Here is a 16,523-nt window from a genome sequence, read left to right as displayed (position 1 = left end):
AGCCCACATGGAAGCAGCACACCAACATGTGTGATCATGAAGGGCCAAAGGGACCAGGCTTTAAACACCAAAGGTGGGGAGGGGGAGTCATATCACTAGTAATTTAAGACTTCAAGAAAAAGTTTTGGTTTAAGGTTTAACGTTGATTTTAGGGCAGTAGTTTCAGGGGCTCATCTAGCATCTATAAAAGATTACAGTGTCCACGAGTTTAGTGTCCACGATTACAGTGTAGTCCACGAGTATTTGAAGTTCTGTAGGATTCTTCTATAGAATATTTGACCAGAACCTTCAGTAATGATAACCAGCACAATTTAGTTAATAGTTTCATGGTAAAGGAGGCAGTTGTTTATGGAGGCAATTATGTATTTGCCCTTTGACCATCAATTACACTCTTAGAATTTACACTGTCATGTACTATAGGATAAATAAGAGTATTAAGTAAGAGTCTAAAACATGACCAACCTGAGTAGGATTTGGAAACATACACACCATTTCTAGTTATGAAAAGAACTGCATTGAAAAGCTCAATGAGAAGTGAAAACATGGGAGGTGGAGTGGAGACCCAAAGCCCATCTGTAGACAAAACTGAACATCCCCTCACAGAAGGGTCACAAGGAAGGGATGAGCCAGCCAGGGTGCAGTATAGCACCGACGAAACACACAACAATGCCCCTCTCTCCCCCCACCCCCATACCATGACTCTAGTACTATCTTAAAAATTCAGCTAGACCAGATCACATGCACGGATACAAATACGAGCTCTCGAAACATGCAATCCAGGACTGATAAAACCCTCAAGAACAATAATGGGAGTAACGAAACCATGAGGATAGGATAAGGTGGGGGAAGAATGGGGGAATCCATGGCAACGAGTGATGTATACACCACCTAGCATAATCAACATCAGAAACAGTGACGGGAGACAGCAGATGGTGTAAGATATGAAAATAATAAATTATTTATTATTCATGGGTTCATGAGGGTGGGAGGGTAGGGGAGAAAGGAAAAAAGTGAGCTGTTGATACCAAGGGCTTAAGTAGAAAAAATGTTTTGAAAAGGATGATGGCAGCATATGTACAAATGTGCATACACAATGGATGTATGGATTGTTATAAGAACTGTAAGAGCCCCAATAAAATGATTTTTTTTAAAAAAGCTCAAAAAAAAAGGGAAGAAGTGAAAAACATTAAGCACAGCTGGAGAGAAAATGTATGAACTGGAAGGTAGTCTTAAAGAAAGTTCCTATGATGTAGCACAGAGGAAGAGAAAGATGAGAATTTCTGCTCCCAGAAAGATTTACAGCCTCAGAAATTTTAGGAAGCAATTCTACTGTGCCCTACAGGATTGATGGACATCAAAATCAGCTTGATGACAGTGGGTTTGAGGAGCATAGAGAAAGAGATGAGACAAATGTGAAAGAAAGGTCAAGATATAAAGGACAGAGTTCAGAGTTTTAACTTAATCTCCTTGAAGTTAAACAGAAGGCAAACAGTATAAAATGTAGAGGTGAATCAATGACTAAAGAAAAATGGCTGAGAATTTTTCAGAGTTCATAAATCAGGTCTCCTGTTGAGGAAACCCAATGAAAAATAAATAAAATTATCAGCGTGAAACTGCAGAAGACTGAAGACAAATCTTAAAGGCAGCCAAAGAGAAATGTCAGCTTGCTATAAAAATATTTTTCTTAATGTGACAGCTGATTTTCCAGCAGCAACAGCAGAGCCATACAGACACTGGAATAATGCCTTCAGTATGCTGAGGTAAAACTGCTGTCAGCCTGGAAATGGAAGGCCCCGTAAAGCTGCCTTTCAGAAACGAGAGCACAAAGCTCACGGAAAAGTGGACTTGAGAGACTGAATTTTTGCACAACCTTTTTGAAGCTGCCTTGTAAGGTGTTTTCAGACAAAAAATTGGAAGACAAAAAATGACCACAAACCTCACTGAATGAAATTTGAAGGGATACATAATCCAGATACAAGGAACATCATCCCAAACAGAAAGTCTGAAATACACAGGACATACTCAAATTACAGCAAACCATATTCGGACCATCTGTTTTTTGGTTTTGTTTTGTACATCTTATTTTTAATAATAAATAAATTTGTTTTTTAACATCATTTTTATTAGGGGCTCATACAATTCTCATCACAATCCATACACACATCAATTGTGTAAAGCACATTTGTGCATTCATTGCCCTCATCATTCTCAAAACATTTGCTCTCCACTTAAGCCCCTGGCATCAGCTCCTCATTTTAACCCCTCCCGTCCTGCACCCCTCTCCCTCATGAACCCTTGATAATTTTGTCATATCTTGCACTGTCCGATGTCTCCCTTCACCTCTTTTGTCCATCCCCCAGGGAAGAGGTTATATGTAGATCCTAGTAATCGGTTCCTCCTTTCCAACCCACCCTCCCAGTACTGCCACTCACCACTGGTCTTAAAGGGATCATCCGCCCTGGATTCCCTGCGTTTCCAGTTCTTATCTGTACCAGTGTACATCCTCTGGTCTAGCCAGATTTGTAAGGTAGAATTGGGATCATGATGGTGGGGAGAAAGCATTTAGGAACTAGAGGAAAGTTTTGTGTTTCATCGTTGCTACACTGCACCCTGACTGGCTCATCTCCTCCCAAAGACCCTTCTATAAGGGGGTGTCCAGTGGCCTACAAATGGGCTTTGGGTCTCCAGGCAGCACTCCCCGCCTCATTCACAAAGATATGATTTTTTGTTCTGATGATGCCTGATACCTGTTCCTTTCGACATCTCATGATCACACAGGCTGGTGTGCTTCTTCCATGTGGGCTTTGTTGCTTCTGAGCTAGAGGGTCGCTTGTTTACCTTCAAGCCTTTAAAACCCCAGACGCTATATCTTTTGATAGCCAGGCACCATCACTTTTCTTCATCACATTTGTTTATGTACCCATTTGTCTTCAGCAATCATATCAGGGAGGTGAGCACACAATGATAGGATTTTTTGTTCTTTGATGCCTGATAACTGATCCCTTCGACACCTCGTGATCATGCAGGCTGGTGTGCTTTTTCCATGTGGGCTTTGTTGCTTCTGAGCTAGGTGGCCACTGGTTTACCTTCAAGCCTTTAAGACCCCAGACTCTATATCGTTTGATAGCCAGGTACCATCAGCTTTTTTCACCACATTTGCTTATGCACCCGCTTTGTCTTCAGCAATCACATCGGGAAGGTGAGCACAGAATGCCAGTTTAATAGAACAAAGTATTCTTGCATTGAGGGAGTACTTGAATGGAGACCCAATGTCCATCTGCTACCTTACTACTAAACCTATAAATATATGCACATAGGTCTATTTCCCCATCCTCATATCTAAATAAATTTACATATGGTATATGCCTTTATTTAGACCTCTATATATTTCCTTGTAAATTTGTTTTCTTGAAAAGGTTTTACCATTTACTTTGCATCCAGCAGACTGTTTTTATAATTGAGTGAATCCGTGAGAGGGCTAGTTTTAAATGATAAGGATTGACAATTTCTTACTTGATTTTTGATTGGTTGTGTTTTAGACAAAAATGCCCTGGCTCATTTCGCTCTCTCTCTCTCTCTCTTCTTTATTAATCATTTTGTTGGGGGCTCTAATAGATCTTATAATGATCTTTTATTCATTTGTGTCAAGCACACTTTTACATGTATTATCATTTCCAAAACATTTTCTTTCTGCTTTAAGTGTCTCATTTCTCTTGCATTGATTTTAAAAATACTTGTTAGCAAAGAGGAACATATCCAACAGATGCGTTTGTCCTAACAGAAAACATATCAACAGATAAATACTAATAAAGAAGTGGCAGATTGTTTTAATTTCTTGTTGTATTTTGAAGGAAGACTTTTTTTTTTTTAATTCTGTTATTTTTTTCTAGCTCTGTATATTTCACATTAGCCAGTCAACAATTTAGGAGTGAACTTATGGTTGGTTTGTTTGTTTTAAAGGTCATTCCATCTAAAAGGATACTATTAATTTGCTTGGAACTCTATATTTTGATATGAGCTGTGTACAAGAAAATGCCTTTACATTTCTGTCTTTTCTGCTATTTCAGGTGCAAGTGAAAGTGTAGGGAAACATATGCTGGAAGCCTGCAACAACAATTTGGAGATGGCAGTCACTATGTTTTTGGATGGTGGAGGAATCGCTGAAGAGCCCAGTACCAGTTCAGCAAGTGTCTCCACTGTCAGACCACACACAGAGTATGAATTTATTCTTTATTGTTAGGAGTATACCCCCTTGCCTAACTTGAATGGTTATATTTTTATCAGTTAGACTAATTCTCTGCTTTTGAAAATACTAAAGTTTGATAGCATTTTTAAAAGCACCATATGAAATATATATAAGATTTAAATTTGGTATATAATAGATCTGTTACATCTATTATTTGATCCTCAAAAGAACCTTTAGTATGACATTATTATTAACATTTTATAGGTAAAGAAACAAGTGTAAATTGTAAATTGGCACAGCAGTTAAGTAGCAGATAGAGAAGTGTAATGCATAATAAAGCTCAAATTTACCAATTCTAGAATTTTGTGCAATGCCCCATGACAATTTTTAGGTGCCATGAAATTTTAGGGAAAATTCTTGTCTTCTATACTTAAAAAGTTACATGTCAATCATTAGAAGCTCCAGTATATGAAAGGTATACTATATAGAGAATGGTAATAGATAGCAAAGAGTCTTGGTGCTTTTACCCTTTACATTTGATATTAATAGTTTGAAAAGAAGTATTGGGCAAAATTCCAACAGTCTTTATAGATAAACTCTGTTCAAAGGAAAACCATTAGCTTTTGAACAAAAATTGTAAAAGATCTTTAATGAAATTTTAAACTCTTAAACCTATATGACTCAGTTTTTATGAGATACCAAAAGCAAGGAATCGTCTTATATAAGAACAGGAAAAAGACTTAAAACATTACATGATTATTTGCTATGGATGTTAATTTAATAGCTGAGATAAAAATTATAAAATAACAGTACAAGTTTTTAAAGGAACAAACAGCATTATTAAGTCTATTTAAATAAGTGTTTGTCAGTGAAAGAGATTAGTAATATTTGTGAAGAATTTATATGCTTCCAGAAGATGAGTGATACTATTTTTTTTTGTTTTGTATGTGTTGTTGTTAGATGCCATTGACTCAGTTCCAACTCAGCACAGCAGAAGAAAACACTGCAGTAATTAGTATAAATAACAAAATAATACCTTTGTTAGCCTTCACAAAATGTATAAAATTTATTGCCTGTTGAAATTTATTTTAATACATTTTTATTTAAGTTTATATTACTTGATGTATGTAATTTTGATTTTTATTACCATATCTAAACTAATAATGTGTTATACATTTTTTTCAAACTATGGTAGTTTCCTGTGTGTGCTATTTGTGGGTACATTGTGAAGGGGAACAGAAACCAAACAAATAGGAATCCCCACCCCCCCAAAAAAAGCTATGTATTTAAATTGTTTTATCAAACAACTGTATCACTGTCAAAGTACTTTCCATTACACTTAATACATTTGTCATATCTGTGATTCCATTCTTGGAACATTTTTCAAACTCATCTGTTTGGATGGCTGACAGCACCTCCCTCATTTTTTTCTTCACCTCTTCTACATAGTCAAATTGCTGTCCTTTCATGTCCCTCTATATTCATGGAAACAAAAAGAAGTCAAATGGAGTGAGGTCAGGTGAGTAAGATGCGTGGGGCAAGAGAGACATGCTGTTTTTTGCCAAAAACTGGCACGTTGACATGGCTGCGTGAGCAAGTACATTGTCATGGTGGCAGGCCAGTTCCCCCATCTGCCACAAATCAGGCCTTTTTTGTTGCACACTGTTACACAATCTTTTCTGAACCTCTAAATAGAAAGCTTGATTAACAGTCTGACCTGGTGGAATGAACTCCAAATACACTATCCCTCTCACATCACATCTGGTTGTTTTTTTTTGAGGTATCCCCTTGTATATGTGAAAAATATGGTAAGCCTATACTTTTCTGTTCACTTTCTCCTATTTGGTTGTTTTTTGGTTTTTGTTTTTGTTTTTTTGCTTAAAGAGTTTTTGATAGAGAACTTGAGAGGGAAAGGAAAATATTTTTTATTTCTTTGCTCTCTTTTTTTTATAAAACATTTAAGCCATCTCTGTCAGATTCTTTTTATTCCAGGTAGCCTCTGTATGGAAGCCATATAACAATTATGAGTTAACATGATATCTACAGTCACCAAGTCCGGTTTTTATTTTATTTGTAATTAGAATATATTTATAAATAGTTAACAAAGATAACAGATAACAGGACTTTTAATTGTGTTTTTTTCCTTTTATATAGAGAAGAAGTTCGTGCCCCAATTCCTCAAAAGCAGGAAATACTCGTGGAACCAGAACCTCTGTTTGGTGGTAAGTCTGCCCTTTTTACATGTATGTGGCTGTGTTGGTACCCATAGATTTTAATAAAACTATGGAGATACATGAAAGCTTGATGAGATATTGTTATTTCAAGTAGAGTCTCTTGAATTTTTTACTCCTTTCAGGAAAATTTCACAATTAGCTAGGAATGAGCCAGATTGAAAAAATTGGTACTTATTGCAGAAGGCCAAAAATCAGCAAAGTTAGCCAAAAAAATATATACAGCCTTGTAATGGAAACAAATCTGTTTCTAGATAAAAAACTCAGATAATGTTTTATTTTCTAGATTCCTGCTAAATTACCATATTACTGTCTTGATAGACTTAATTGTTCCTCTTTCTTAATTTTCAGAAGTGCTATTTCTATTTTGAACAAAGGAAACAGTACCTCCTAACTTAAAGCATATCAATCTGGTACATGGTGAATAGGGCCTTCAGTAAGATTTAAAGGAAATTTATAGTTTTAGTTTAATGAACTTGTTTTCCATTTATGAACGAAGTATTTTAAGTCTTAATTTAAGAACATAGAAGATAGAGTTTTAATCTGGCTGAGCAAATAGATAAGCAATGTATATTGTACATATGAAGAACAATAACCCAGAGAAATACTTTATATTGAAAGTTGAGAACAGGAGACCTATATAAAAAGGTTTTAGGTAACCTAGAGAACTAATTTATAAGAAAAAGATGTTTAAAGTTAAATAAATCATATCACTAGACCTTTAGGTAGTATTGGAATTTGATTGTGACGTGAATAAAAGAACACACCCGCCGTATTCAGAAATAACGTAAAAGTGGATGGAAGAAATCTGTAAGATCTGCATGCCATGCCAAAGTGTACACATGTTTTCTGGACTGTTCAGTTCAACCAATCATTGTGCTGTTACATACCATAAGAAATGAGGTATTTTTCATAATTTTTATTTTTTTATATAAATGTTATGAATATTTTGGAGTGGAGGAACAGTGTCCTTGGGAGCTTTATTTTCTTTTAAGGAAAAAAACAGGCTCTTTGAATGGAGAAAATTACAGGAAATGGTTTCTGTGCTATCTTGCATTTGAACAAAAGAGGCAGAAAAATTCCATTGACACTCTACTCTCCTTTTACTTCTGGATTGTTGAATATTAAGGAAAAAGATGAGAATTAGGATGAGAATGACTTTATGCAGTTAGGAAGCCAATTCTAACTTTCATTGTTAGTTCGACCTTATTATAACTTGACAAGGGTCTCTAGAAAACTATGTTTTATCATTGTTAATTAAAGCAGCAATTTGTGTGATTTGAGTTCTCTGATAACCTTTCAGAAGGTCAATATTTTCATAATAATGTTAATGTAGTCTTTGTTCTTTTTCCTGTGTTGACATTTGCGCCAATGGTTTAAAAGTAATGGTGAATTTCACCGATATCATCTTAGTGGAATCAAAACAGTGATACCACACTGCTGCTAGTTATTGAGTTAGTCACACACTCACAAACGTTTGGTGGTGAAAGGATGTAGTTTTATTTAATGACGTTCTTAATGACGTGATGGCAGCTATTTTATTAGATCTTGACCCTTGGATAGGTATCTTTTTAATATTCTGTATGATAAGATAGGATGTGTGCATAAAGCACTTTTGCATACTAAAGTATGATAGTTGCCTTAAGGAAAAGTACTTCTGTTGTTTGATTTGTGAGCGTAGCTAGCTGCTTTTTTCACAAAACACAGTTTTTCTTGAAAGATTGCGAACACACCATAGTTCTTTGGGCTTGGGGTGTTGTTGCCATCTAGTTGGTTCAGAGACATAGTGAGCCTATGTATAATAGGAACAACTGCCAGGTCCCTTTACCATCTTCACAATTGTTACTATGTCTGAGCCCATTGTTATAGCCACTCTGTCAGTCCATCTCTTTTAGGGCCTTTGTTTCCACCCTGGTGAGTATGACCGCTTTAGACTTTCTGATGAGACCCGTGATGATGATATTAACAGATGTGATCTAAAAAAATGTATAATGACATTAATATTGGACATAGTTATATAACATGGTTAACAGAGATTGTCAAAGGGCTACTGTATGCTGCTATAAAATTGTGCATAGGTAAAAGATCCATAGAGTGCGAAGCACACTGTGTTAGATTCCTATTGGTCTACAACAAATTACTCTAAAGCTCCAAAGTTACATAAAAACACATTTGTTATTTCATTTTCTTTAGTCCAGGAATCCACTGTGCCTTAGCTGGGTCATTATGCCTTTGGCTCAGGGTCTCCTATAAAGGTGTTAGTCAAGGTATAGCCAGGGCCATAGTAATCTCAGAAACCTGACTAGGGAAGGATCTGCTTCCAAGATAATTCATGTGACTGTTGACCAGAGACAGCAACTTCTTACCACACAGTAAAGGAGAAAGCCAGAGAGGGTAGCCCAAAATATAATCTAATTTTAGAAGTGAAATCTATTCAATTACCTCTGCCACACTTTATTCAACACAAGCAAGTCATTAAATTCTGTCCATGCAATTCATACATAGAATGTGAATATAGGATGTAAAAATCACTGGGGTCATCTTAGCAAATGCCTACCATATACACTAGTGGATTTTAATGGAACAGATGAAAAGTTAATTGATAAGTTTAACTTTGCAACTAATTCTTAAGAAACTACCACTTTTTGAGTTTCGGTATATTATCAAAGATGTCCACAGGTATCTGAAAAGGCTATCAAAATCCTTTGTTCTTTTCCAACTTTGTCGCTCTACATTGAAGAGCAGATTGTTCTGATACCCATTTGCAAATGTTAGATGGAATTTGTGTGAAGGCACAGAATACCAGAAAGCTGTTTTGTTGTTGATTATATAAAAACATTTGGCAGTGTGGATCATAACAAACCATGGCAATATACTAAAGAATGGAAATCTAGAACACTTAAATGTGCCCTTACAGAACATGTATATAGATCTCGAAGCAGTCCTTTGAACAGTAGGAGGGAATCTCTTATGTAAGAGGCAAGTTGTATAAGATAGGGGCTGTTTCAGTCAGAGCTTTTCTCTTCCATGGTTGCGTGGAATACAGACTCAATTGAAGTTTATACCTCTGAAAAGGGGGAGTGAGGTTATTTGAAAATGATGGTGGGGCTCCTGGATTTCCTAGTAGCTGGAAATGTAGTGAGGTTAAGAGCTAATAGTGGCTTCTCTCTGTGTTTCTCTCATTGGGCCCACTTGGTTGTCCCTGGGTGATTCTTTGCTCCACACCATTCTCCCTTGGCTTACTGGTGGCTTTTGGCTATGCCTGAGTCTGCACAGGATTCATCACTGTGATGCTGAGGACCTTTTCCTCTCAAGTCCATGGCTGAAGGGCCTTCCCTCTGTCTTTCAACTCCTGGGAAAGAGATGAGTCTGACTCTTAGCTTATTTTCACCTGGCCATTAGGGTGGTGGAGATGATTAGTCTGGGCCTTGAAGGCTGTGTGACTGGATGGAAGTGGGGGTCTGGCAGTTGCTGCTGCTACCACAGCAGGTCCGTGGCCTAGTGTTTGCAAGGATGGGAGATAAGGCAGTGGAGGAGCAGGCATCGCCTCTTTTTTGAGAAGTTTGATTGTGCAAAAACAAAAAAAAGTTTGGAGGAAAGAGTGGGCAATAATCATAGGGAAAAGAAGGTTTAAAATCAGGAAGGTTGTGTGTCAGGGTTGTATCCTTTTACCATATGTATTTAATCTGTATTCTGCGCAAGGCTAGCTGATAGGAAGAAAAATATAGCATCAACGTGGGAGGAAGGCATACTAACAACCTTTGATAGGCAGATTGTGATACAACCTTGCTTGTTAAAAGTGAAGAGGACTTGAAGCACTGACAGAGCTCAAGGACTACAGCTTTTAGTTTGAATTCCCCTAACCAAAATCCTCATTACGGTACCAGTAGACACCACCGTGGTAAACGAAGAAAAGTTTGAAGTTGTCAAGGATTTCATTTTGTTCAGATCCACGATCAACACCCATGGGAGCAGGAGCCAAGAAATCATATGACAAAATACATTGGACTTATCTGCAGCACAAGACTTCTTTAAAATATTAAAAAGCATAGATGGCATTTTGAAGACCAAGAAGCATCTAGTGGAAGCAATATTTTCAGTTGCCTCATATGAGTGTAAAAACTGGATCAAGGTATAAAGAAAACCAAAGATGAGTGGATCTGTTTGAACGATGGGTTTGATGGAGATTATTGTCATATTGAAGAACAAGTGTGCCTTGGAAGAACTGCAGCCAGAACGCTCCTTAGCAGGGAGGATATCAGTATTCTGTCTCTTGTACTTTGGACTGTTATCAGGAGGCACCAGTTTCTGAAAAAGACATACATGTTAAAGTACAGGGTTAATGAAAAAGAGGTAGCCCCTCAGTAAAATGGATTAACACAGTGGCTGCAACAATAACTCAGATGTGAGTAACAATTGTGTGGATGGTGCAGGACCAGGCCGTATTTTGTTTTGGTGTGCATAGGGTCATTTTGACAGCAACAACAACAATGGCTGTTAAAGAGGATCTTGGTGACTCAGGAGTTAAAATGCTCAGCTAATAACCTAAAGGTCAAAAAGTCAGTGGCTCATACCCACCAACCTATACACAGGCAAACGTTTTCTTCCATAGGGTACAGCCTTCTCTGTCTCATAGTTGCAGAATTGAGATCAGTGGTGCTGTAGAGTAAGTGCTGGACTATTAACTGAGATTCAAACCCAGCAGTTGCTCTGAGGGAGAAAGATCTGCTCTCGTATAGATTTATGGCCTTGGAAAAACCCATGTACAGTCACTACGAATCAGAACGGACTCCTTGGCAATGTTGTTGTTTTTTTAATGGCTGATGACTTTGAGTATCTTTATGTGCCTTATGGCCATTTGAATAATATTCTTGGTGAAATGTGAGTTCAAGTTCTTCACCTATTTTTCGTAGGTTGTCTTTTTTCTTGCCAAGTTTAGAAGTATTGTAGGAATTTTGGATTTTGGACTTTTTTCCAATATATTGTTCCCAATGATTTTCTCCATCTTTGTTCTTCCTATGTCACTTTTTTTTTTTTTGTGGTACAGAAATAGGATTTTCTGTATTATGTTTTACTGCTTGTGCCTCTGTTGTGGTAGTGGATTACCTAACAACATCTAATAACCTATCACAAAAACTTGATGTTCTTGTCTAGCCTGTTCTCTAATGGGAATTTATATTCAAATTAAGACTTGTGTCTGTATTTAATTTGTTTTTGTTTATGACGTGAGAATTGGGTCCTGGTACATTCTTTTGCATATCCAATTTTTTCCAGCACCGTTTATTGAAGAAACTCTTCTTTCCCCAAAGATTGAATTTAGCTCCAGTTGAAAATCAGTTGAACATGTGTGACTTAATTTTTATTCTCTGAATTCTTTTATACTGACTGGTCTGTGTGTCTATCATTATACAAGGGAACATCAAAAGTTCATGGGGAAAATTTCACTTTTTCCACAAACTTTTTGAAGCCTCCTCATGTAGGGAACCCTTGCTTTCTTAATTATCATGATTAAAAAAATACCAGATAACTAATTTTACACAGTTTCTTTGTCAGATTGTATTCCTGCTAGATCAAAATAGTTCTAAGATTGAAAGGAATGCCTTCCCTGCCATGTTTTTTATTTTTTTATTTTTTTTCCACTTGAAAGCAGTCACTGTTTTATTAAGAGACCAGATTACAAAAATAATCATGGCAGAGAGATACCTTAGTTCATCCTTCTAATAAGTCTGTTGATCTGGTCTTCCCTGTTGCCTGCATCTCCACCTTCTACGAAATGGGTGGTCTTTTTCTTCATCCCACCTCGCGGAGAAGATAATTTGAAGGGCCACAGGAAGTTATTTGCTTCTTTGAAACGTTTCCCAACAGTATAGATCTCATGAATCAGATCCTCCATGCAGATGATACCATATTTACCAAGAGACCGTGCAATCAGAGTGTTATCTGTTAAGGCAATACGCTTCTTATTGATTTTGCCGTAACCACGCTTGTAGATGAGTTCATTCACCGACTTCAGGTTTGGGTACCCCCATGCAATGTATGGTTCCACAATCCTCAGCATGTTAATTGAAGCCTTGTTAAGCTTAACAAAGGCGCCATTGAAAATCTGGCGAAGGCGAAGAAGCTGCAGCACTTTGCGAACCTTGGGGCTCACACCATTGATACCTCTGATCCTGATAACAAACGCCAGCTTGGGCTCTCCAGGCACATAGAAGTTGCCAGCTTTCCTCGCCATCCGAGCCATTCGGATTTCAGTTCTGTACATCTGCCTGTATTCCTTGTGATAGTGCTTAGCTTTCTCGTAGATAAGCTTTCTCCTTGCCTTTTGAAGCATCTTTTGGGCAAACTTCTTTCTGAGGCGTTTGATCTTTAGTTCTGCGAAATTCCTTCGCTTTTTCTTAAGGGTCTCTGGAACAGCAGGGGCCGCCTTCTTCTTCTCTGCGACAGCCTCCATGATTCCAGCCGGTTAAAAAAAAAAAGGAAGTTGACGCGTGCGCACGGATCACTTAAAGATCCCCTGCCATGTTTTTAAATAGAAAAAAAGAAAGCCACGTACAAGTAATGCTTATTGGAAAAAATGCATTGCAAAAACCTTTTTTCAAATCCTTTTTCCCAGATAATATGATTCTTTAACATAAATACTGATATACACATACTCAGTAGTCTTAGGTAGAGATAGTTACACTACTTAATGGTATATGCAGCCTGTCAGAAAAGATGCTGGCATCTTTTTTATACTGTTTCATATTTGATCTTGCTAATGATTATGATTTGAAACATTGGTCTACTGTGATGCTGACCAGACTTTTAAGCCAACTTAATAACTTACCCAAATTGAAAGAATCATTAAAGGTCTATATTTGTTGTAATATATATATAAATGGTCTGATAATTTTTCTTAAGCTTAAGAATACATGCACATAGGAAGATGTTGCTCTGATTATTGCAGTCTCAACCATATGTGTGAAATACTTTATGATTGGCTAGTATACACTTTACAGAGATATCAGGGACTTTGATTCTTTTTAGGGAGTATTTTGTAATTAAAGCATTGGATAACTGGGATATTTTTTTCTCCTCAAATTTAAAAATGTTTCGTATTTAGAAGTCTAAATGTGTGCACTTACTAAGATGTTTCAAAATGTAATAGTTTAGAATTTAAGATTGGCATACCCCGTACACCAGTGGTTCTCAACCTTCCTAATGTCCCAGCCCTTTAATACAGTTCCTCATATTGTGGTGAACCTCCAACCATAAAATTATTTTTGTTGCTACGTAATTGTAATTTTGCTACTGTTATGAATTGGGTGACCCCTATGAAAGGGTCGTTTGACCCCCCAATGGGGTTGCGACCCACAAGTTGAGAACCACCACCTTAGACCTAAATTGAGTAGTTAAGCATTTATGTAGCTTCATCTCTATGTGGAGTCATACTCAAAATCTTTCTTCCTGATATCATTAGTAGATTTTTTTTTTAATGCACGTTTAAGCAAGTCTCATAGCTGGGCCTTAATTTCCTCACTTATAAAATGAGATAGACTAAAGATAGTTACTTAAATTATAACTTGAAAGTTTAAGTTTTTTGGAAGGAGGGTACCATTACGAATCTATTGTAATATTTATAGTTAAATTCTAGAGCTAATTTTCAAAATTAATATTTTAAAATTATTAATCAACTCTGTTTTTCTTCCCAAAGCACCTAAAAGACGACGGCCGGCACGTTCAATATTTGATGGTTTCCGGGATTTTCAAACTGAAACTAGTAGGTATCTATGAGCCACTTTACTACCTACTACTTTTATCATTTACCTCTTCCGAGTGCAGTGTAATCATGCATTACCTCTTCCATGTGCAATTTAATAATAATAAGTACAGTTTTGAGTTCTGAAGGAAACACCTTTTGTAATTAAAGCATTGTTACAGATTCTAAGGCTCTTGTTGTCAGGTGCCATCAAGTTGGCTCTGACCCATAGTGACCCTATGCACAGCAGAACCAAGCACTGTGTGGTCTTGTGCATGGTCCTCACAGTTATGCCTGTGCCCATTGTGTGTCAATCTATCTTGTTGAGGGCCTTCCTCTTTTTTACCACCCCTCCACTTTACCAAACATGATGTCCTTCTCCAGGGATCGGTCTCTCCTGACAATGTGTCCAAAGTACATGAGACAAAATCTCCACATCCTTGACTTTAAGGAACACTCTGGCTATACTTATTCTAATACAGATTGGTTTGTCCTTTTAGTGGTCCATGGTACTTTTAATAATCTTTTGCAGCATCACAATTCAAATGCAACCATTCTTCTCCAGTCTTCCTGATGCAGTGTCCAACTTTCACAGGCATATGGTGCACTTTGTTACACCATGGCTTGGGCCAGGTGCACCTTAGTCCTCATAGTAACGTCCTTGCTCTTCAATACTCGAAAGAAGTCTTGTGCAGCAGATTTACCTACTGCAGTATATCTTTTGATCTCTTGACTGCTGCTTCCATGATCTTTGGTTTTGGATCCAAGTGAGACAAAGTCCTTGACTACATCAATCTTTTCTGTTTATCGTGTTACCTATTGGTCCATTCGTGAGGACCAATTTACATTGAGTTTTAATCCATACTGAAGGCTGCAGTTCTTGATCTTCAACAGCAAGTGCTTCAGTTCTTCCTCACTTTCAGTGAACAAGGTTGTGTCATCTGCAAACTGCAGGTTTTTAATAAGCCTTCCTCCAATCCTGATGCCACATTCTTCTTAATAAAATCCAGTTTCTCTGATGATTTGCTCAGCATATAGATTAAACAAGTGTGAGCGGATACAACCCTGACTCACACCTTTCCTGATTTTTAACCACGTGGTAGTCCATTGTTTTGTTTGCATAACTGCCTCTTGATCCATGTACAAGTTCTGAATGAGCACAATGAAGTGTTCTGGAATTCCCATTCTTCTCAAGGGAAGACTGTGGCCCACACAGTCAAATGCCTTCGTACGGTTAATGAAACAAGTAAACATCTTTCTGGTGTTCTATACTTTCAGCCAAGATCCATCTGGCATCAGCAATGATAATCCTGTTCCACGTCCTCTTCTGAATCTGGCCTGAACATCTGGCACTTCTGCTATAACTGTTGTTGGATGATCTTAAGTAAAATTTTACTTATGTGCAATATTAATGATATCATTCTATAGTTCGAGCATTTTTTTGGGTCACCTTTCTTTGGAATGGGCACAAATAGGGATTTCTTACCGTCAGATGGCCAGGTAGCTTTCTCCCAAATTTCCTGGCATACACAAGTGAGTGCTTGCAGTGCTTCTTCAGCTTTTTGAAACAATTTAATGGGTATTCCATCTATTCCTGGAGCCTTGTTTTTGGCTAGTACATTCAGTTGAGCTTGAACTTCTTCATCACCAATGGTTCTTTCTCATCTGCTACCTCCTGAAATGGTGGACTATTGGCTAGTTCTTTCTGATGCAATGACTGTATTCTTTCCATCTTTTCTGAATGCTTCCTGCATCATTCAATATTTTGCATATAGAATCTTTCAAAATCGCAGTTTGAGGCTTGATTTTTTTCTTGAGTTCTTTCAGTTTCAGATATGCTCAGCATTTATTTTCCTTTGGTTTTCTAGTTCTAGGTACTTGCACATTTTGTTAAAATATTTGGCTTTGTCTTGATGGTGCCTGGTTATCAAAAGATATAGCGTCTGGGGTCTTTAAAGCTTGAAAATGAACAAGCGACCATCTAGCTGAGAAGGAACAAGGCTAACATAGAAGAAGTGCACTAGCCTGTGCGATAATGAGGTGTTGATAGGATTAGGTATTAGGCATCGAAGAACAAAAAATCATATCATTGTGAATGGAGGGAAGTGCAGAGTGGAGAAGGCAATGGGACATCCCTTTACAGAAGGGTTGCGGGGAGGAGATGAGCCAATGGTGCTGTATAGCACCAATGAAACATATAACTTTCCTCTAGTTCTTTAATGCTGCTTCCCCCCACTATCAAACTCCAAATTCTACCTTACAAATCTAGCTAGACCAGAGGATGTACACTGGTACAGATAAGAGCTGGAAACACAGGGAATCTAGGACAGATAAACCCCTCAGGACCAATAATGAGAGTAGCAATACC

At 37.4% G+C, this 16,523-nt stretch overlaps 2 protein-coding genes across 2 annotated transcripts in view; one reads left to right on the top strand and one right to left on the bottom strand.

The window, feature by feature from the left end:
• The window catches only part of UBXN7 (UBX domain protein 7), a 66,534-nt gene that overhangs the window by 20,004 nt on the left and 30,007 nt on the right, over nucleotides 1-16,523 (top strand). Inside the window, exons 2-4 of the mRNA XM_004712260.3 lie at nucleotides 4,068-4,215; nucleotides 6,341-6,408; nucleotides 14,111-14,176. Coding sequence (XP_004712317.1) covers nucleotides 4,068-4,215; nucleotides 6,341-6,408; nucleotides 14,111-14,176 — 282 coding nt within the window. The remainder of the gene's footprint in view (nucleotides 1-4,067; nucleotides 4,216-6,340; nucleotides 6,409-14,110; nucleotides 14,177-16,523) is intronic.
• Nucleotides 12,058-12,895, bottom strand: LOC101653809 (60S ribosomal protein L7). Its single transcript, XM_004712259.3, has one exon. The coding sequence runs from the start codon at nucleotides 12,866-12,868 to the stop codon at nucleotides 12,122-12,124; it is 747 nt and encodes a 248-aa protein (XP_004712316.1). The 5' UTR covers nucleotides 12,869-12,895; the 3' UTR covers nucleotides 12,058-12,121.

Source organism: Echinops telfairi, unplaced genomic scaffold (genome assembly GCF_000313985.2).
Source record: "Echinops telfairi isolate 266 unplaced genomic scaffold, ASM31398v2 ScPeMD7_17;HRSCAF=63, whole genome shotgun sequence".
Lineage (NCBI taxonomy): Eukaryota > Metazoa > Chordata > Mammalia > Afrosoricida > Tenrecidae > Echinops > Echinops telfairi.
This window is presented reverse-complemented; position numbering and strand designations above follow the sequence as displayed.